This window comes from Pteropus vampyrus, unplaced genomic scaffold (genome assembly GCF_000151845.1).
Source record: "Pteropus vampyrus isolate Shadow unplaced genomic scaffold, Pvam_2.0 Scaffold61, whole genome shotgun sequence".
In the NCBI taxonomy this organism is placed as follows: domain Eukaryota; kingdom Metazoa; phylum Chordata; class Mammalia; order Chiroptera; family Pteropodidae; genus Pteropus; species Pteropus vampyrus.
The window spans coordinates 315,716-337,796 of NW_011888842.1; the positions used below are offsets into that span (position 1 = coordinate 315,716).

The window sequence follows — 22,081 nt, forward strand, 5'->3', positions numbered from 1 at the left end:
TGTGTCTGTGTGTCTGTGTGTGTGTGCCCTTCTCCAGCAGTGTCAGTGAGCAAATAGTGAACATGGCTCTCTAGGGAGCCCATGAGCTGCTGAGAATGAAGGAAATGGCTCAGTGACACTGAGGTGAACTCAAGGTGCACATTCCACCACTTAGATTTCTTTCCAGGCATTGGCAGAGTCCTCGCCCCTCCCCGCCCCCACGTTGCTGGGACGCTAGGCTTGCGGGTCCCGGGAGTTTGCAGAAGTCCAGTGACTCCTGCAGTTGGAGTTGGAGCCACAGGACCCAGTGTCCTGAGTCCTGGCGCCTAATTTCCTGCCTGACTCCCTCGTGCCCCCAGAGACCCGCTGTGCTTCGGCAGCAGGGCCTGAGTGAAGCTTTTAAGAGATGCATTTGGGACTCAGCTGGAGCGTCTGTTGGCCGAATGATCTCTGATTAACATTGCTCACTCTCCTAGGTTTCTTGTCTCTTTCAAATCAACATGTATGGAGAGTTCAGTCTGAGGCAAGGAAGATGGTAAACAAGGAACACACCCAGGCTTTCCTGCTGGCTAGGGCTGGGGTTGTTCCCTGGCCAGGGAGAATCTGCCCCACCCCGGGACTAAGGACTCCCCCATGTGACTTCTGTGAAGGGTGCTTAGCTCGGCTGGAAAAGCATACTCCCAGGGCTTAGCACTGGGCCCAGAATATCATAGGTGCCCAAAGAATGTTTGTTGGGTGAATGAATGAAAAGAGACCGGAAGCACTGTGTTAGCTTGGGGTCTGAGAGTTTACTCCTCCTGCAGGGCTTCAGATGATGGTCCCTTAAACCTCGCCTGCTCTCCTCCTGCCCAGCTTCCCCAAAGCTTCAGCAGGGCTGCATGGCAGTGTAATGGGAACAGGCAGAGAGCTGGCGCTAACAATTGGGACATCTCCGGTCAGCCGGGGCCCATTGTGGTCTCTTCCTGCCTCTGCCACCCACTGGCTTTGCTGCTTTTTGTGTTTCTGCCTCCTAGGCGGCCAGCATCCCGCCCACAGTGTGTCCTCCTGGCCTGCTCTGGTCTCTCAGGATGGCCTGGAAATGTCCAGCTGATTCTCGGCCTCTCCATCCACCCTGGGGAGCCAGGTGCCCAGTCTTGGAAACTTAGATGCTTAGGTCCTAGCTGCTGGAATGCTTGGAGTTAAATTTAGTTGATTGACATTTTCTGAGCACATCCTCAGAGCCCACATCGGGCCTGGCCGCCAAGGCGAGAGCCGTGGAAGAGACACGTTTCCACTTCTGGAGTGCATGGCCTGGCGAAGTGACAGAGGAATATACTGGTTGGGGGCAGAAGGATGACACGGTGGTCAGAACCCAGCCTGTGGAGGCAGGCAGTCCTGGGTTCAGGCCTCAGCTCTGCCGCTTTCTCACGGAATGCCTTAGATAAGTTGTTTTCCTCTCCAGGCTTCAGTTTCTGCATCTGAAAAATGGAGACGTTGACCCCCTTGGCTTGTCTTGAAGGACAGAGAGGGCTTGGTGAACAGCTGAGCGTGGGGTCTCAGGCCAGGCTGGAGAGGGCTCTGGGAAGATGACGGAGGGGTCAGGCCTGGGCAGGGAAGCCCTCTTGGGGCCCTACCCAGCTCGTGCTGGGGATTTCCTCTGCGAAACCCACACGTTCATCGGTGGGAAGCAAGGCCCACCCAGGAACCAAATAGCTCCTTGTTACTTTTCGAAATGGCAAAAGCATTTGGAGTGTCGGAGGGAAACCTGAACGTGTGCTGCCTCCCTCTTCCTTTACACTCGCCCCGTTGCCACTCTGGAGAGTCCAGAGCTCAAGCTAACGTTCCAAAGGGCGTCCGGTGGGGCCGAGGTCTCTCTCCCCGCTCAGCTCCCTTGCAGCCTGCTTTGCCACAGCTGCGGCTCCCTCCTGGCACCCTCGGCTCTGGAGGCTTGTCATCCTTTCATGAGGCTCTGAGCTATGCCGAGCACTGCTCCCATTCCTTCTTTCTCTCTAAGTGCTGCCAGCACATGGCCAGGATGTGGGGCGGATGTCAGCGAAGGTTTGGGGTAATGCAGGAGGGTGGTGGCGGGCAGCGTTGCAGAACAGAGAAGTTGTCAAGGCAGTTGTCAGGCATCGCGCTCTATCGGGAACGTGTTCCAGGCTGTGTCCCCCAAACTCGTCCTCCTGTCTCCTTGAGGCTCCCATCTCCTTGGCTTTCCCTTCCCTCAGGGAGCCTTCTCTTCTCTCACCGCCAACTTCTAAAACTCAAATTGCTATTTTCTTGTGTAGATCTTTTTATATTTCTCTTGGCACTGAGATCTGCTTCTGGAAAGTGAAGGAAATGTCTCAGTGTGTTTTAAACAAAACAAACCACCTTCTTTTGTTCCCACCCTCAGCAGCATAAGGAACTGGCAGAAGCTTTGAAATGACAGGTTCCTTAAACATGATGGGCTTCTTAGGCAGGGCTCCCTCCCTACCTCCCAACCCACCTCTAGGTGGGGAGAAACGGGATTCGTCCTCTCTAAGGCCATAGTGGAGCCCATTGACTATAATGGGCTGTTTTTAACTGGCTCTGATTGACACCTCTGGCCCTAGGGGTGGTTTTGCCCTGGGGAAGCTGCCCACATGCTTGCTCTGAGGGGGCCTGGCCTTCACTCACATGAGGGTCCTCACTCACGAATTTTCCTAGGAATAGGCTTGACCTATTGTCTCTGTTTGTACCTTGGCACCTTTATTTTGCAACGCAGTCTGCAATTCCTTTGACAATTTCTTTGATTCAAGTATGCGTGGAGGGGTCGCTTTGAGCCCAGCACTGGGCCTGTTTCCTTGAGGGAGCAGAGGCATTTGAGAGCCCGGTGTGTCGTGGTTCAGAGCGTGGGCTCTGGAGCCAGGCTTCCTTGAGTAGGGGAGATAAATCCTGGTTCTTCTTTCTACCTGGGGCTTGTCCCTCAAGCCATTTGTGCCTCAGTTTTCTCACATGAATCATGCCTCGGCGGGTGTTGTGAGGGCTGAGCTCAGTCAGGTAAAGCATTTGGTCGGCACGCAGCACTGTGGTACTCTAAAGTTCTATGGCACTCGAACTGTTTGCTGTTATACGTGCTGTATTTTTGCTTCCCTCAAAACTGACAGCCTGCCTGGTGAGGTCTATTGTTTGAAATACAGGAAGTTACAAACCATCCCCGGCCAGTACCCAGATGATAGTGCCCAGTGGGGTGTGTTGCTGGTTTCTAAGAAGCAGCCTGCAACTGTCAGGGGAGGTGTCCTGGAGAAGAGGCGGGGCTTCTTCATCACCCTCGCCATCCCTTAGGCACGTCTCGTGCTTCTCCATCTCCGTGCCTTTGTCCATGCTGTTCTCACCTCCCGGTGTGTTTATTCTGCTCATCTTGAGTTCAAACTCAAAAGGATCCTCCACCAGGAAACCTTCCCCAACAGCTGGCAGTCATCTCTTGGCCCTTGTGCTTCTGAAGCACTCTGACCGAATCATCTTCTGCCGTAGGGTAGGTATGCCACCTTAGCTCCTCTGCTGAAAGGGAGGGGAGCAGCCAACGCTCCCTCCCAGCTGCATCCCAGGTGGGGAGGGCTTGGTGAATGGTCGAGTTTGGAATTCCAGAGCAGGGGTGAGATGGCTCTAGGAGAACACACCGAGGGGTTGGGCCTGGTCTGGGAGGCCATCTCTAGGCTCCACCCAGCCCATAATTGGGGATCCCCCACCTGCATGGCCCATGCAATCCTTGGTGAGAAACAAAGCCCGTCCAGCGACCTAGTGGCTCCTTACTGAATTTCAGAATGGCGAAGGCATTTGGAATGTTTGAAGGAAAACCCAAATATGTGCTACCTCCGTGTCCCTCATCGCAGGAAGGAAGAGGCCTCCTGGGATGGATGACAGCTCTCTGTACCTGGCTGTTTGATGCCCAAAGGGGACTCTAGCTGCCTCTCAAGGATCTCAGCATTCCTTGAGTCAGGCTGACCTGCAGGCAAAGGCCTTACAGCTGTGCCTCAGCTTGGTTAGTTGTTAAGTAGCATTTCCTCCAGAGATTTCCCTGTCCCCTGTGCCTGCTTCTTTCTTTGTCTTTTTCCAGGAAGTACCGCACACAGCCCTCTGGGCGAGACAGCCGGCTCTGCTCAAGCAAACCCCTGAGACTCTGTAACCAATTGTAATGCAAGTCTTACTTTTTGTTCCCGAAGGTTCTTCGGAAGATCTGAAATTCTGTGTGCTGTATCTAGCAGAGGTGAGTCCTTCCCTCTGAATTTGAGGAGAGAGATCCGAGACCTGGTGCTTGAGGGGGGATTTGGGGCAAGGTTCTAGTCCAGGGTTCTGATGCTGCCTCCTCTCTACCTTGTCCTGGGGCAGGTCCTGATAGAAACAGTGGTCCCTGCCCCTGCGTCTCTTACTCTGTGGAGAGGAGCGGTGGGCACAAAAGTGCATAGAGGGGGCAGGGGACACTGATCTCCTGCTTAGGACCTCCTGGGGGTCCTAATGAGGGTGTGACCGGACAGCTATGCATCTCCCTATTTATTTATTTGGGAGCCCTTCCTCTGGAGATTGCTCTGAATCCTATGCCTGCCTCTTTTGTCCTCTTTTTCCAGAAAGTACTATCCAGGACCTCTCCTAAGGGTCTCGTCAGTGTTTCACATGGCCTTTACCTGGGCCAGATAATATAGGCTAAAGAATGCATCAAGTGTCGGGGTTTGAGGCTGGAATGGCACCCGCTCACTGTGATTGGTGTTTCTGGTTATCTCGGTCTCATCAGAAGCTCATATGGGCAGTGCTCTGCCTTTGTTGAGCAAAATTGGGCAAATACCTCATTGCTTGATATGATTTGGGAGATAAAATATCATTAAACCATGGCTTTAATCAAAGAGGTTCTTGGTGATGAAAAAGTTGAGAGCCACTGAGCCATCATATTCTTTTAGATTTTCGGTTAATTTTTTATTCCCAATCTCATGTCTCCATTAATATGAGCGGGGGGTGCTCTCTGTCCCAAGCAAGGATTCGTTAGACCCATTCCTATCTTCTGCTTCAGTCTGTTTCATCCAACAGCCCTGGGAACCTGCCTGTCTTGTGGGAAGGTCCCTGTGGGTGGGGCATGGCTCACACTGGCTGGCCAAGAGGAGTATACTCTTTCGAGAAGGAATGCGTGTGTTATTTGTGATTGAAAATCATTCCTTCAGTTTCTCGCTAAGAGCTACGAGACTTCCAGAGAATCCCCTGGGGTGAAGACCCCTGAAGGAGAAGACAGAGTTGATAAGTTAGCTTCGGAGAGTTCCAAAGGGCAGTGGACATTGTTATTGCTCAGCCGGGGACCCTTGCTGCCTAGAATGGCAACCCGAGGGACAAGGAGTCATTGGATATCCTCCCCTGTGTCAGCACATCCCACCAGGCACTGGAAGTAGCTGGCAAAGGCACTTCAGAGCTAGTGGGTGTTCAGTTCCATAGAGCCCAGCGAGCAGCTTAGAAGCTGTGAGCCAGGCTGGGAAGAGCCAGAGCATTTGCCCCTCCATCCACATCCCTCTTGATTCTGATTCACTCTGGCAGGGCCTGAAATGAAGCTTCCAGTTCTTTAATGCCAAGAGAGCTTCCTGCCAGGCCAGGGTTGTTTTTCCCAGAGAGAAGCACTTCTGCTCATCGGTTTCCTGGGAGCTGTGACCTCCTAAGCCCTCCAAAGATTGATGATGGGATATTGATCTGGGGCTTTTTATTTCAGTAAAGTGCCAGGTGATCTGACCCCAAGGGGCTAGGGAGTTGAAGCTCACAGGCAGCCAGAAACCTCTTTTTTCTCCTAATGGGTTGCTATTTATGAAAGGCGTTTCTGTAATGAAGGGAGACAAGATGACTGCGTGCTTTGTAGCCTGGGACAGGCTTGACACGGTGGTTTAGGATCCTATGGAGAACTCCAAACTCACATTGTAGTTGGAACTTCCAACAGGTGGTTTCTCTTCATTGCCTGACAGGCAGGTGGCACCTGGAGAAGAAACCAGGGCAAAAGAGTCAGAATTTGGAGAGGGTTTTCCCAGGCACTGAGAAAGTCCCAATTGTTTGGGTGGCAGCTGCTCTCTGATTATACCCTCCAGCAGCAAGTCGTGGGTGGGATCGCCCTAAGTAGCCCTTGGCCCTGGGGTCTCTATTTCTCTGGACAGGTGTCCCTCAGCCCCTGCAAATCCATGGGACAGATGACTTCAAAGCACCAGGGGCATTGGGTCAAAGTGCTTATTGGCCAGAGACCGTTCCCTCACCTGGAATCTGATCCTGGCTCCATTAATCTCGATCCGCAATCTGGAGTTAAGAAGACCCGCATTTGAATCTTGGCTCTGCCATTTCCGAACTTAGCGATCTGGGCAAGTCATATCCTCATCTCTGAAACAAGGCCGATGAAGCCTACCTAGCAAGGTTGTTATAATGATTAAATGAGATTCAATAAGATACTATGTCCAATGCACTTAGCTCAGAGCCTGGCACACAGTGAGCACTCAATAAATGGTAGCTGTTATTGTCGTCAGCTTCATAACAGGGGCAGAGCTTTTCATATTCCTTTCCTCTCCATTAGAGACATCGCCCATGAGTTATTGATCTTTTAAAGAGAAAGCTAAGAGGAATATCTGTTTGTAATGTACATATGCAGTTATACAAATGTGGCAAGATAGTAGGCTCTGGAGGAGACGAAAGACAGACTTTGTCTCCTCTCCTGAGACCTCCTGGGGCTGCCAACCTAACCTTTCTGAGCCTTTGTTTTCTCATCTGAAAAATGGCAGCGACTGTGCCTTTCTTTCCTCCCTATGTCAGAGAATCATTGGGAGAATTAAAGGAGAGAACATTTGTCAAAGCAGGTGAACAACTGTAAATCATTGAAGAAAGGGTTTTAGTTTTTACGAAGATAATATTATTTCAGGAACAAGTGGGTGAGGCAAGATGGGGGTTTTAAAGAGGAGAAGAGGAGTCGGGTCTCTGGTGGATTTGGGCACGCTGATGTTCGAATGCAGAGGCCCAGGCCCCGGGCTGCTGCACCTGGAGAGCTCTGTGCTTGGCTAACCACCCTGCAGTCAAGAAGTCCTGCCTCTCAATGAGTTACATGAGAATGCTTTCAAGGGAGTAGCTTACACCCTTGACCTTGGAGCCTGGTACTGAGGGCAGAGTGTGCATCAGCACCGCAACCAGCATTGGCTTGGATCACGGAGTGTATTAAAACTGGCGGTTCATGTGCAGGGTCAGCCAGGACAGCGCTGGGGCCCTAATTTAGATAGAGTTAGGCAGCTAGGAATTCAGCCACCCCGGAGGGAGCTGGCTTCATGCTGTCTCTCTTGGCCAGGCCAGCCTCCAAAGCTCCATGAAGCATCTAGAGAGGAGCCTTGAGAGCAAGCGCTTCCCAATGTGTGCCCATCTAAGATAGCCAGCCTCCAGGCCCGGCCTGAGTTTAGGCCCTTGAAATTCGAAGCCTTTCTTGAGATCATGGATGAGAAAGTGCTTTTGAAAATTGATAATTAGATAAAAGGAATTATTATTATGACAGAATTCCTATTTCAGAACTAAAAGAAACAGAGGAAGATTCGGGGCTCAGGGAGATGAAGGGATTTGCTGAAACCTAACCAGCTAGGTGGAGGCAGGACCTGGGCGGCTCCAGCTAGGCCAGCTTTGTGGAGTGGTGGCCTTTTCTAAAGCTGGAAGGAACCATAGTCTCTGCCTCACCCCTCTCCTCACAGGGGAGACACGATGAGACAGGGAGCAGAGGGCCCACTGGTCGTTTCCTGCCCACCCAACTTCTCCCTGAGGAATCTTGGCGTCTTTTTCTGGGTGTATCTTACCCTGTGGTGGGCCAGGGGTTCTGGGCAGTGGAGGGAATCTGTCGTTAAGTGGTAGGATTGCCTCACACATCTACCCAGTTCCCAGCAGCCCAGGGGTGGGGCTTTCTTCCTTCTTTCTTCTGAGGCTTTTAGGAAGATTAGCTTCTGGGCTGCACCTAGGGAACACTTAGCATGGGAGGTGGCCCTGCCCCGAAGGTGGTACCCCTAAGAGCTGGGTTGGATAGCAGGATAGAAAATGTCCCCAAATGCTGTTGGACGATGCCAATAACCACCCCAGCTCAGAGCATTTGCATTTGCTGTTTCTTCTTCCTGGAACAATTTCTTCTAAGCACTTCCCTTGCTGGTCCTTATTATCTAAGCCTTTGCTGGAGCGCTGCTCTGACCACCAGGCTCAAGTAAGACTGCTTCCCTTGCGGTCTTTCCACATTTGTAATTGTATTGTGTAGTTGTTCATTGGTTTATTGGCTGCCCCCAGCCCCAGGGCAAGAAATCTGTCTCTCTTGCTTCCCCCTTTACCTCCAGGGCCTAGCACAGTCTCTGACACATAGCAGGTGCTCAATGAATATGTGCTAAAGGAATGAGGCACTGAGTAGTAGCAGCTGGAGCTGTTCGTGAGGCGTCAGACGGCCCTCACTGCTTGCCTCCCGATAGCTCTGAGAGGTGGGCCATAGCATTATCATTCCATTTTACAGACTTTCCGGAGGTCGTCAGCTAGGAAGTGGCAAGGCTGGGATTCAGACCAGGCCTGTCCAACTGCAAAATGAGGAAGGACTGCACACAAACACCATCTTCTCCGTTCCAAGCCATCCAGCTCATGCTCTTAGCTCCCTGGCTGAGTTCATCTAATCGCAGCCCTGTGAGGCTATAATCAAATTCCAGCGGAGTCAGAAAGAGCTCCTAATCCTCTGATCAGAGTGTCCTGTGGTGGATAATACGGGGCATGCTGCACCGCCTCTCCCCGCCCCCAGCACATTCTGACAGCTTCTGGCCCACTCGCCGAGTCAAGGCAGCTCCCTGGTGCTCGCTCAGGCCAAGCTGGCCTCGCTTTGACCTCATCCCGGAAGTCCCTCCAGGGAGCCAAAGCTTACCGAGGCTTTACTTGCCAAGCACTATTCTAGGTCTAGATAAAAAAGGCCTTCCGAGAAGGAGTTTCTAATCTAGTTGGGGGGACGAGACTGCAGCACTTAACGAGGTTAAATAGCAAGACGATATTTAAATGACAGCGGTGCCAGGGACTGCTGTTGTCCTCAGTGGAGCTGAACAGCCATTGATCAGACCCAGCTCAGGTGCCAGGCCGTAGTGGGGCTGTGGAAGGCCACATGACTCTGCCTCCCAAAGACTTCCAAAGGGTTCTGTTGGTATGTCCAGCCAGTCAGCCATCCAACCCTGGCCTGGTGATCAGCTGTGTGTGCCCTAGGTGGGGGAGGGGGTCCTGCGAGCCAAGGGAGAGGTCCTGGCTCCACAGAGCATCAGAGGAGCGGGAACCTTGGCCCTCTGGGTTCCTTCTCCATGTGCCCTCCCAGCTGCTGCCTTGTGCTGCCTGTCCCCGGCAGTGACCTCACCATTTCTGTTCTGTGGCTCTCCACAGGCCTCCACTGTATAGGGAACCACTGCCTCCCTCCCTTCCCCCAGCCTGTGTGCATAAGGCTCACCAGCTGGCCTCCAAACCAGCTTCCCTGCTCCTTTGGCTGCCTCGATGTCGCCGGGGATTAATGTGCATTTGTGGCTTTTAGTGGGCACACCACTCCCTGCTGCGGCCTCGCCCTGCGGAACCGAGGGATGGGCTTGGGCCTGGGAGCCCCCTGAACCAGGGAGCAGTCCTGACCATCCCCTTCTCTATTTTCCCTGATGTCAGAAGGCAGAGTGCTTATTCACTTTGGAAGCGCACTCACAGGAGCAGAAGAAGAGAGTGTGCTGGTGCCTGTCAGAGAACATCGCAAAGCAGCAACAGCTGGCAGCCTCTCCCCCACAGAGCAAGGTAAGGGACTAGCCAGTGGCTGCAGCCCTGGCTGTCTGGCTTCCCCTTGGCCAGCCTGGACCCTCAAGCCTCTGAGCTTGGGACCAGCCCGAGCGTAGGACTTGGATGTGGACAACGAGATCTTGGCAAGGAGGCCTGTGCTCGAATGTCTCTCCCCCTTGGCATTTCACTGGGTCTGTCGAGTGGGTTTCACATTGCTTGGGTAGAGTGACAGAGCCAGATTGAACATGACCCGTCGATTCGCAGCTCTGTTCTTTGGTTTGCCTATGACAAGGTCTAATTTGGGCTGGCCTCCCTGCTGCTGCCGGGCATGTGGTCCCCCTCTGCCACTGGGTGGGTTGTGCCAGGGGCGGCACACTGGTGTTTAACGCTGGCCCAAGGCAGACGTAATTGGGAGGGGATGTTTGCAGCTGAAGCCGTTCTAGTTCGATGCAGGTCACAGCCCACTGGAGCCAAGTGGAGCTTGCTGGAGCCTGGGGGCCGGCCTGCTGGTGTATCAGGGAAGATTGGAGGCTTCCTGCTAAGGCTGATCTGGAACAAGCCCCCTTCAGCCGGTCCTGTGCCTATGGAGGGATAGGATGGGAACTAGACCACAGCCTTCCCTTTTGTCACCTGGATGCCAGCCACAAGGCACAGTTGTATTTCTCCATTTGTGGGTCACTCAGGGCCATTCTCTTGCTAAAAGTGTTGGGCATTTTGGGATTTCGATTGATTGGCTGCAAAAGGAGCAGAGGGGTTGGTCTGCCAGACGGGGGTGGGGGGTGGGGGGTGGGGAAGAGGATAAGTGTCAGTGAGTGGCAGCCTGTGGACTTGTTGGCCTTATTGCTTCTTCCTGAGGAGTTTGGGCCCACTGTGCCACAGGGCAGCAGGCACATGGTGGGAGCAGTGGAATCAGGCCTGCTGAGGGCAGGAGGTGGGGAAGAGGTGGCTGGGTGGTGGTGAGCAGCAGCTCCCCATTCCCTAAGGGAGTAATCATCTGAGAATTACATAATCTCAGACTTGACAGTTACCTTGTTTTATGCTAGCCAGGGGCAAGAATAACTTTGATGAGGGAGGATGGCGGGAAGAGCATGGACTTTTTGAATTGCACTCTGAGGCTAACTGGCGGTGTGACCTTGGGCAAGTCGCTGTACTAACTTGGAGCTTTAGTGTCCTCACCTGGACCCTAAAGGGAGGCCAGACCAGTAGTTTCTCCTCCGAAGGGTCATGGTGGGAATTAAATGGGATGGTGCACATACAGTTTATAGCACAGTGCTTGGTATGCAGTAGGTGCTCAACTGCCCCCGCCTCCAACAACGCTGCTATACTACCTGGTTCCCACTGTTCGTTGTTATACCACCTGGTTCCCACTGTCAGGTTCTCCTACTGAACAAAGACCCGTGGAGACTGTAGGCTGTCTTGCATTCTCGATCCTGGGTTGGTTATACTCAGAAACCAGGCCACTTCTTTTCACTGTGAAAGTCGCTGGGATGTCGCATGGATGAACCAATGTCCCCTAGCTTTCTTGTGTCTCGGGCTTAGCTCCTTCTGGTCTGGGGGGAAGAGTTCTTGTGGCCACAACAGCAGAGTGTGTGGGCTTGGAATGTGTTGATATCAGCCTTCTCAGTATCTTGGGGAGTCTCTTTCATCAGTTGACTGAAGGTAGGCTGTGTTTCTGAGACAGGCTCTGGTCCCTGCAAAGCTGCAGGCCCTGCTGACTGACCCAGGAGAGGCCCCAGGGTTTGGGTCCTGGCTTCAGGGCCACACCAAGATATATGGGCATCCTGGGTAGACAATATTTGGATGCCTCTTCAAATTAAAACTCTTTAAATGCGGAGCTGTATCCTGGATGGAGAGAAGTGAAGGAGAGGCTGACCGCTGGAACCATCTAAGAATAGCCTCCTCGCCTGAGACCTGGGCCCTGCCCCAGCCTTGCACACCCCACTTGGCCCCCACTCCTTAGCAGGCAGTTAGGTCATCATCTTTCATCAGGCAGGCCCCTTGTGGTGTCGCACTGCCCAACTTTCCCCACCCTCGCCATATGCACTTAAAGACTCTTAGCAACTCATCCCTCTGGTCACTCACAGAATGCTCCCCGAGAGAAGTTTGGTAAATATGATTTTCTCCAGCCCCATTTGGTTGCAGGAATGCTTTAGTAACCCGAATGACTAGGCGCAGGTGGCTGTCCAGCTGGCCACTGGTCATCCACTTGTGCTCAGCTCCGTCAGGTCCTGGTAGTCTCAGGGGTGACCATGAACCCTTGCTAAGGGCTGGACCACAGCCTTTCCACCAGGGTTGCCGTCCTCCAGGGGACAGAGAAGAGGGAAAGCCAAGCAGAGCTCGGACACCAGCTTCTTGCTTTTCAGGCAAAAAGAGTCCTGCTAGACCAATTTGTCCTGACTGAGTAGCCTGCATTTTTCTTAAAGCCTTTTCTTTTTCCTTTCTGTGAATGCTCTGCCTTCTGCTGCACAATGGAAACTGCTGCCCAAGCCACACCCTCCCGGCTCCCAAATGCCTCTCTGGGGAAAAGGGTTTGCAAGACAACTCCCCAAACTCCCCTGCTGCCGCTTCTTAACCCTGTTCCTTTCAGCAGTGTTTGCTGACATCTTGGAATGGAGATTCTTCAAACATCTCAAGGAATGTGACATTCTTCTCAACTTTGCAAAACATAATAAATGTGATATGCTCTGAACACGAAATGCTTGTTGGGAAGGACAGAGGGAATTGGAGGAAGATAGATTCAAAGAATGATAGAGAGGCAGGTGCGTCACTACCCACTGTGTGACCTTGGCAACTGCTTCCCGCCATGGCCTCAGTGGTCCCATCTGTGCATTGGTCCGGTGACTCTTTCCAGCTCTTTGAGCTTTGCGGTTATCATGAAAGCTGAGGGCCTGAGGTCATCCAGTCTCCATTAGGGAACCACACCTTGAAGATGTGTGCGTAACTTGACTGCCTGTGAAATCTGTTGCCTTAGGGGCCAGGTCTGTTCCTCCCTTGGGGATGGAAAGGGGGCAGGTACAGGCCTTCTGTGCTGTCTCTGAGGTGCCCATGGCCTGTGGGTTGCAGAGTGGGGGTCCTGGCTGTGGTAGGGTGGACACGATGAGGCAGGCAGCAGGCAGACTGAATCCACTGACTTTTTCGCTCACTCTTAGCTGACCATTGTAGGTAGGAGGCTGCTCTGGGCTGGCCTGCTTGCTCTCCTTTCTGTGGAAATAAATGGCCTCCTCCCTCTGCTCTCCCAGCCTCCTTTTTCTGCTCACCACTCCCTTTTCCTCATTATCTATCTCTTTTCTTGCTTCATTATCTGTCCCTGGAGGGAACCTACCTTTCTTCTTCTGCCTGGGATAACTTTTGCTAAACTCCCTGGGAGTGCTGCGCTGTGTCTCATTTAGAATAACTCACAGGTGGTCCTACCCTTGGCCGTTGAGGTTCTAAGCTAGTAGAGACAGACAGATACATATTACTTTGGTTATTCAATCAAATATACGCAATAAATGCTTGCTCTGTGCCAGACACTAGTTTAGGTCCTTTGGGGTCACAGGAATGAATGAGACCTGGTCCCTGTTTTTATGAAATTCTCCTTTAATTAGACAGATGTGACAAGGACACAAGAGTGGCAGTCCACGCCTGACAGGTCCTCAGAGCTGTCCAGTGGGGTCTTGGCTGCACTTTTGTCGTCCACTCAGTGACCCTCTACTGAGCCCCACCACGTGCACAGTGCTGGGCTGGGCAGTGGGAAGCCTCTGAGGAGAACAGGCTCTTGACCGAGCCATCGGGGATGAGAAGGAGGTGCAGTGCATGAGGCACTACCCTGTTCTCAGGGCACGCCCTGGGCTCCGTGGTGGCAGTGCACGGATGAATCTGTCACACTCTTTCCGTGGGAGATCTCAGCGGTGAAGAGAGATAAGCCAACCGATCATTAAAAAATAACATAGCAAGCGATATGGGAGATGTAAACTCTTACTGCTCTATGGCCTCAGGCGAGGCACCAAGCCACTCTGAGACTCAGGTTTTCATCATTAAAGTATGTGGATTAACAGGGTTCTCGTGAGGATTAAACTCATGTCGTGCGCTTAGCAAAGTAGCACACGAGAAGAGTTCTGAGAATTATTATTAAAGTTATATCTATATAGGAAGATTCATCTAGTAGTCTTGTTTATTGAAGCTGAATGCTGCTACCCTGAGCACATGTGACGACTGCTCCATGTCATTTCCTGGTACCACCAGCCGTATGCCAGGCCCGGGCAGGGAAACTGAGGCCTCCTGGGTCTGCTTTGGCTGTAAGACTTCTCCCAGATGTGACGCCGAGGTGCCGTGCCACCTTGTCATTTCTACTGGGCAGCTTGAGACGGGGCCCTGGAGATGCTAGGGTCTGTCTGAGCTCCTAAGAAAGGAGCAGGGGCAGGTCCTGGAGTCAGGCAGCCCTGGTCTGAGTAGACAGCAAGCTAATTCCAGTTCTGTCTGGTTCCACAGAAACTCCACCCTTATGGCTCTCTCCAGCAGGAGATGGGGCTGGCCAACTCAACCAATGCTACCCAGGATAGAAGCTTTACCTCATCAGGACAGACTCTGATTGGCTGAGCAAACCCGAGGGCGGGACTCTGCTTCTGGCAACTTAACCCTTTCTTGGGCATCCCCTACCACCCAGTAACCTCACCTCAACTGGACCCAAAAAGGAGGACCAAGATGGTGGGCCTAAGGTCATTTGAAGAGAGTGGCCCCACGGGTGTGTGTGGACTGGCCTCAGAAGGACCACAGTGGTGCAAGAGGCCCTGTGGGCACATACAGACTGGAATTAGAAAGTCCCAAATGAAGACAACACAGAAACTTATTCCCCACAAAGAAGAAAGAGGCGAAATAGCATCTGGGCTTCTGGTGGTTCCAGCACCTGCCTCGGGGGCAGCAGGAGAGGCTGGGAGAGGTCGGCCCTGGTGGAGAACAATGCTATAACCCTCTGCTGCCAGAAGACACCTTCACTCATTCGCTCATCTGTACTCATTTATTCATTCCTTTATTCAGTGGATATTTGGGGGGCATTTACTTTATGCCAGGCTCTGTGCTAGGAGCTAGGGATACTGTGGAGAATGAGATGGACATGGTCTCTGCTCTTATCAAGATTTCTGCCCTAGTGGGAGTGAACATTAAATAAATCAACATACACATACGTACACACATGCACTCACGTGATTACAAACTATGATAATCCATGAAGGAAAAGAACAGATTTCTGTATGAGAGAATGGTATTTAGATTGCTATGTGTGTGGAGGTGGGGTGAGGTGGGGGAGACCATAACTTTTGAGCTGGGGCCTGCAGGCCAGAAGGGAGTTAGCCAGCCAAGGACTTTGGAGAGAAAGTTCCAGGCAGATGTACCTGAGATAGGAAGGAACTTGGCATGCTGGAGGGATGGAGGCCAGGCCAGCGTGGCTGGAGCTTAGTGAGGAGGCAGATAAAGTGGGTGGGGCCAGATCACACAGGGCTTTGGTGGTTACTAGTTTATCGATTTCATTCTAGATACAAGGGAGAAGCCACTGAGGGCTTTTGAGAAAGGGAGTCACAGAGTTTTGGGTACATTTCTAGAAGGTCAGTTATAGCAAGGGCCTAGGTCGGCGTGAAGAAGTCAGGAGGTCCCTTCAGTCCTCCAGCTGAGGGGCGATGGTGGCCTGTCCTGGATGGTGGCTGGGGAGGTGGGGCGTGAATGCCCAGACCCTGGCATGTGATGGAGGCTCTGGGATGAGAAGCGAAAATTCTCTGCCTCTTCACCCTGTGTGTCCTCCTCTTCCGCTGAGTCTTGCTCTTTCGGAGGATGCCAGTGAAGATTGGGGCCTTACTTCCAGAGCCCCTTCCCAGCCGGGCCTGGGTAGGGACCAGTGCTGAGTTCTGGGGATGTCCCTGGAGTTGAGAGCAGTGAGTGTTTCACCCGCTAAGGTGGGAAAGTTCACAGACCCCAGCCTCAGCCGGGCTTGCCTGTGCTGTCTCTCCATCCAATGCCGAACGGTCTGATGAGAAGCTGAAACATAGCCATCTGGAAACTGACTTGGTTGGTTTTTTGAAGAGCTTTGAAGGTCGGGGACTGGGACTAGGTGTGGCTCAGCACTCCAGAGGAGACTGTCCTGCCACAAGGCTAAAGAGAGGCCTACCAAAGGGGCAGTGATTAGAGAGCTCAGCCCACTCCCTGCCTGCTGCGCCCCACTCTGGAACCCAGGGTTGGGCAACTCTCACACCCTTTCCTACCTGCTGAGACCTAGAGGGAGAGAAGCCCAAGGTGTGAGCCACAGAGCTCAGCACAAAGGGGATGTGTAGGATCAGGGCTGCTTGACTAGGAAGAGAGGGTGAGAAAGGCTGGAGAGGCGGCTCAGGCCAGAGAAGCTCCGGACCCTGGACATTCTCTGCATCTTGTCCTGTAAGACTTTCTAAGTGTCTTTGGAGAGGGGTCTTGTGCTTGGCGAGTTTGCTCTGCTGCTGTGAAAGGGGCCTGGAAGAGAATTCATCTTTTACCTTCCACTTGCCCTCCTCCCAGCCTAGCAGAGATCAGGCATGTGTTATCAGTGGTCTAACAGGGGGCGAGATGTATCTGCCCATGACCAGGCCAATGCCCCCGTCTAGCAGGGAAGTAGATTCACCTGAAGTGGGACAAGTGGTACATAGTGTCCATCACGCGGGACTCAGCCTCGGGGTTAATTCTGAGAGGCTGAGCAGCTAAGCCTGCACAGACAGCAAGCTGCACTTTGATTTCATTTGATTCCCTTACAAAATGACATTAAGTGGAATGTGGGGCGCAGGAGAATCGCCTGTCTGGAAAGGCAGCAAGTTTGTCTCTCCGGGACCTGGTGACCTACCTCTGTCCACCAGACAGGTGCAGAGGACAGGAGTTCTAGCCACAGAGAAATGGAGAATCTGAATGCAGCACCCAGCCCTGGGGACAGGGCTCTCTTCCCACTTGTCCCAGGAAGCTGCTGAGCTGGGTGGATGCCTACGTCAGGGTCCTTGGCCTGGCCGGCTGTTGGGAAAGCGGACATTAGCTCCTGGAGGCCCCGTCTTCCCAGTGACTGTGGTGAGCCAGGGTGCCATGGCTGCTCTGCCTCTCCAATCGATGACACAATTAATTTGGCTCCACGGGCTTGAGAAGATGAAATATGACCGGCAGCTACTGCTCTTCAGCAACCCCGTCCATCCCAGCCATCCAGGATGATGAACAAGCTATGAAAATGGCCTTTGAGAGTCATAATCACGGGAAACACAGCCGAGCTCCTCCCTCCACATCAATCACCCCAAGAAGCACACACAATGGTCTCTTTCCTGATGGGCCAATTGTCTTGGTTTGGTGTCTCAGGGCCAAGGAGCTGGGGGGATGGGAGCACAACCATTTATTGTTGAAAGGGCCATCTGTGTGATTTGAATACAAAGTGATCCTTTTAGTTACCCTAAACACACCCCCTCTGATCCCGTTTTCATGTTTTCTTGTGTCTCAGGCTCAGGGTCTTTTGCAACTCTGGAATTTTTCCTGTTCACAGTCATGCCCGGGGCTCTGCTGGCCTGGGTTTCTTTTGGCCCTTTGGGAGTTGGAACCTGTTGGAAATAACGATGACATTTATTTATGTACGTCTAGTTTTTAAAAAAATTCCTTATTTTTAATTCTTTTTCGTAAATTCTGCCACCGAAGTCCTCACATCTCACACATGTTACCGAGAGGGTTCTATAAAGTGAAGGTGCAGGCAATTTCACAATGTTGGAGGGCTTCCTCCAGGGGGAGATGGCATCTGAGGTCCCCCTAGGGGAGACATCATCTCCCCTAGGCCTCCTAGCAGCCTCGTTTTATGGATGAAAGGGGTTAGGACTCAGAGAAGTTAAGTGATTTATCCAAGGTCACACGGCTGGTAAGAGGCCGAGCTAGTTCTCAAACCAAGGTCTTTGAACCTCATCTATTGCTCTTTCCAATGCAAAGACTTGCCTTTTAGGGATGGAACTGAGAGAAATCAGTCATCTCCTCCAGGAGGAGGCAGAAGGAGGCAGAAGGTGAAGCTCCTTAAGAGAGGCCTTCAGAGGGCACTGGGATGGTAGGGAGACCCCTTCCCCCTTTGAGTCTGGCCTTCAGAACCAACAGACATAGCCTTTTGATGCCTGGCAACAATGGGCCAAAGGCAGAGATGGAAAGCGCTGGCCCAGGTACACTGAGCAAGAGTCTGGAAGGAGGACTTTGACCCAAGCCCCACTGATAGCGAGGAGATAGGCTCCAAGTTCTGGGCCTAGATTTTGCTAATTGCCTGCTTTAGAGTTTCAACCCTAACTAACTGAGAATCAACTGGACTAGATTTCAGATATCCCCCCAAAGAAGCAGACTCTATCCTAAAATACTCAGCTTTTTCCAGTCTCTCCAGCTCCCCTCCCTCCCACCCTCCTGTCTACAGGTCTGGCTGGGTAGGCTGCCTTCTTCAGCTTCTTGCCCTTGGACTCAGCCATCTTACTATTCTCTTCTTAGCTCTTAACAAAGACAGCACAACCTTACCATCTATGCTGTCTTGACCTTATCGTCCCTCAAGCCTTTCTCTGAATAGGGCCACCGTCCTCCAAATTGTTCCCAGATCCTCGGTTTAAGGGTAGAATAATAATGCTGGGTAATTTGGTAAGCCTAGCACTGTGCCAAGCTTTTCACCTATATTGTCTCTTTAATTCTCACTATAGCTTCATGGGGTTCACTATCCTTTATTCTCATTATACCTAAGTGATAAATGAAGGTACCGAGTCTTAGAGAAGTTAAGAAACTTGCTCGAGGTCACACAGCTAGTGAGATTGGAACCTGGGCGGCCCAGGTCCAGAGCACCTGCTTTTGATTGCTCTGTTCTACTGCTTTCCAGCAATCATGGCCCATCCAAGTTGGGAGGGGCTGGGGAGGCTGAGTAGTCACAGTCCTCCCTCAAAACCATCGTAGGGGACCGTCGTCTTCAGAATCAAGCCCAGGTCTCAGCTCGTCTCTTGAGGCTCTCCGCGGTTGCAGTGTGCTCCTGCTTTGCACCTGCACCCCAGCCACACTGGATTATTCTCCTTCAAACTCCCCATGCACATTCATGTTAGGCTGTTTCATCTGTCCGATGTTGCCTGCCCTCCTCTGCCGTCCCTGCCAGATGCAATCCTCAACCTTCAAGACTTGGTCCCTCTCTGATGCACCTTTCCCAAGCATGCATCAGAAGTCATGCCTCCCCCTCTGCGTTCCCATAGGGTTTTGTTCATCCACAGCACAAGCTGTAGGCAGACGTGTTTTCTCTGCAAGACTATGAGCTCCTTGGGAGCCAGCGGAGGTCATCTCTTATTTATTTTTGATTCTGTTACTGCCTGGTCCTTAGTAGGTGCTCTGTAGATGTAGAATTAAATTGGATCACGTGGTTCAAACTTTTCATGTTCTAGAATCTAGATGAGGAAACTCAGGCTCAAAAGGGAAAGTGAGCTGGCCAGCGTCATGGGACAAGTTAATGGCAGAGGCAGGACGAGAACTCAGGTCTCCCAACTCCCTTGGCTCAGAGCTTTTTCTGTTGCATCTCAACTTTGTGAGACTGGAGCCTAAGTCCCCACTTGATTTATTAAGCAATCTGGCCAGGTTTCCTTCAGGGTCATGGATTCTGCTGTATTCTGTGCTGACTGCTTGCTGTGCATCCTCAGAGGGAAAAGAGACTGGATCAGAACTACTTTCGTGGTTCTCTTCCCCGTCTCACTGAGCCCCTTGCCCTCAGAGAAAACCAGGATTCTGAAGATCCTGGTCAAAATCCTGATTTTGCTGGTAATTCACTGTGTGACTTCGGGCAAATTACTTCACCTCTCTTCAACACAAACCCAAAATCATGGAATATAGTGTTTATTTTACGAGTGACTGGAAAATTGATAGAACCTTAAAATCTTTGAAAGTGGAGCTGAAAAGCTCCCTCCTCCTTCACTGAGATCAACTGATTAATAAGCTGATTTGCAGAAACTAAGACCAAGAGAGAGGCGAGAACTTGGCCAAGGGCGCATGGTTGGTGCTAGAGCTGGAACAAGGACCCAACCTTCTACCTTCTAGGCCAGCATTACTCTTTGGTGACTTTTAAAAAAACAATTAAAAAATTTTAAAATTACAAATGACATACATACAACATTATTAGTTTTAGGCGTACGACATAGTAATTAGACATTTATATAACTTACAAAGTGATCACCCGAATTCAATAACCTTTGAAGAGTTTGCCAGGTTGGGAAGAAGGAGGGACACGGATTATCTTAGCGATGCTTTTGTCATGTCACTCAACTGTGTTGTCATTAGGAAAAGTAAGTCACCACTTTGGGCTGTAATGGAAAGAGAAATGGCCCCACTAAAGGTGTAGGGAGAGGTTGTCTAGTCGGCTGTCTTGTCTATAAATTCCTGCCGTGTTCTTGCTGGAGCGGAATGAATGGGCTGCTGTGTTTTACCTGGAGCTCCAAGCATAGCAGGGCTGGTAGAGATGCTCCCTGCAATCTGTTCTAAAAATAGCAGTGGGAACAGAGCTGAGAGGAAGAGGAGGGGGCACCTTTAGGAGTTGGGTGGGACGCTTCACCCCCTTCCTCTTCCTGCCAGGCCCTGTGTGAGGAAGTGCCATAGAGTCAGAGAATTTAGATCTGGGAGGGTCCTGGAGCCATCAGCCCTCACACCCCCTCCTTATACAGAAGAGAAGGCCCTGGAGCCTGGGAGAGGGGAAAGGACTGGCCAGCAGCCGCCAAGCCCAGGGAGAAGGTCCCAGATGGCAGGCCGTCTTCCTCCTGCTGTTTCAGCAGGGCGGCTGCAGGCCTTGCGAGGTTCTCTCTCACTGCCTCTGGGGGAGCACAGGGCCTGGGAATTCCTGGGGCCGGATGTGGTCGGGCTTCCTGAGAGTCGCCCAGCAGGCGAGGAGTCCCCGTCTAGTCTGCCCTGAGCCCTGACCTCTGCCAGCTGGCCTTCCATCGCCATGCCTTCCCTTTGCTAGTGTCCCCACCCTTGCTGATTTGTCCTTCTGTCGACCCCCTGGGCTGTCTGCAGGGAGGGAGAACAAGAGCCAGCATGGAACTGGCCTGCAGGACAGAGTGTCTAGTGGGCTGGGACCTTTTTCTGCCCTGCCCCAGGAACAGAGGCAGCTAACGTAGAGGCAGGGGCCTGGGTTTAGACACAGGCAGGCCAGGGTTCAAATTCCAGCGGTGTTTCCTACTAGATGTGGATTACTGGTTGGTCATCTAGCATCCATCTATCAAATGAGACGAGGACACCTGTCTCATTGGGTTCTTGTGAGTATTAAAGGGATGGTCTGTGCAAAGTGCCTGGCATGCCGAAGGTACTCAGTAAAGGTAGCTGTTGCTGTTGTTACTAGATCAAGCACGGGCACATGCTTGACTATCTACAACCCCTTCTTTGGGGCCTTCTTCCATGGGGGCATGGCAGGTGTTTGTTTGTGTGTTTGTTTTTAATGCAGTTGACTTTTTTTTGTGTTATTGCAAAAGTTGTCCATGTTTATTATGAACAAAACATTTCATACGGATGAACCAGGAGAAATGAAATTTAGTCTTAATTTTAATACTCAGAGATAACCGCTGTTAACATTTTGGGGTGTATCTTGTCAGGCATTTGTTTACACACAAATACATATATCTTATTTGCAAATTGGGGTTACTGGTGCACACAATTTTCTAACTTGCTTTTTTCCATTTAACGATGTAGAGTATCCAAGTTTCCATGTCAATAAATGTTCTCAACATCATTTTTACTGCCTGTAGAGTATTTCATCATGTAGATGAAGCAGGATTTATTTAAATTATCTCCAGAAGTTCAATGTTTAGGTGGTTTCCAATTTTTCATTGTTACGAAAACCCGGTATTTAAAAATCCTTGTAGATATATATCTGGGTTATCTCCAGCATCCAGTGAACATGATTGACCTTCCACAAGTATTTGTTGAATGAATGAATATTTCGTTAGAATAAATTCCTGGTAATAGAATTTCTGCATTAAAGGTTATATATTTATTAAAGAGTTGGGTGGGACGCTTCTATTGCCAACTGACTCTGCAGAACAGTGGTACCATATAAGCAGTACTTTAGATTCACCAGTTCATCTGGCTTTGCCCAGAACTTTCCACGTTTAGCACAGAAAGCACTGCTTCCTGGGAAACCCCTCAGTCCCGAACAAAGTGAGACAGTCTAGATAAGAGAATGCCCATTTCCCCACACCCTCACCAACATTGTGCGTTCTTATGGTTTTTAGTAGGTTCATTTCTTTGTTTACTAGAGATGTTGAATATTTATTCACATGCCTTTTCAGTCACTAATGTTGCCTCTTTTTGAGTTGCCAGTTCAATTCTTTTTATTCCTTAAATTCCACATGTAAGTGAAATCGTATAGTGT

At 51.3% G+C, this 22,081-nt stretch overlaps 1 protein-coding gene across 4 annotated transcripts in view; it reads left to right on the forward strand.

Annotated features, from left to right (window-relative positions):
- Window positions 1–22,081, forward strand: part of RGS3 (regulator of G protein signaling 3) — a 118,845-nt gene that overhangs the window by 52,266 nt on the left and 44,498 nt on the right. For 3 of the 4 annotated variants that reach the window (XM_023531072.1, XM_023531070.1, XM_023531071.1), the window contains exons 3-4: window positions 4,143–4,186; window positions 9,610–9,732. In XM_023531072.1, coding sequence (XP_023386840.1) covers window positions 4,143–4,186; window positions 9,610–9,732 — 167 coding nt within the window. Of the gene's footprint in view, window positions 1–4,142; window positions 4,187–9,609; window positions 9,733–14,184; window positions 14,948–22,081 lie in introns of those variants that run through there. The other variant, XM_011360919.1, reaches the window with a different exon arrangement.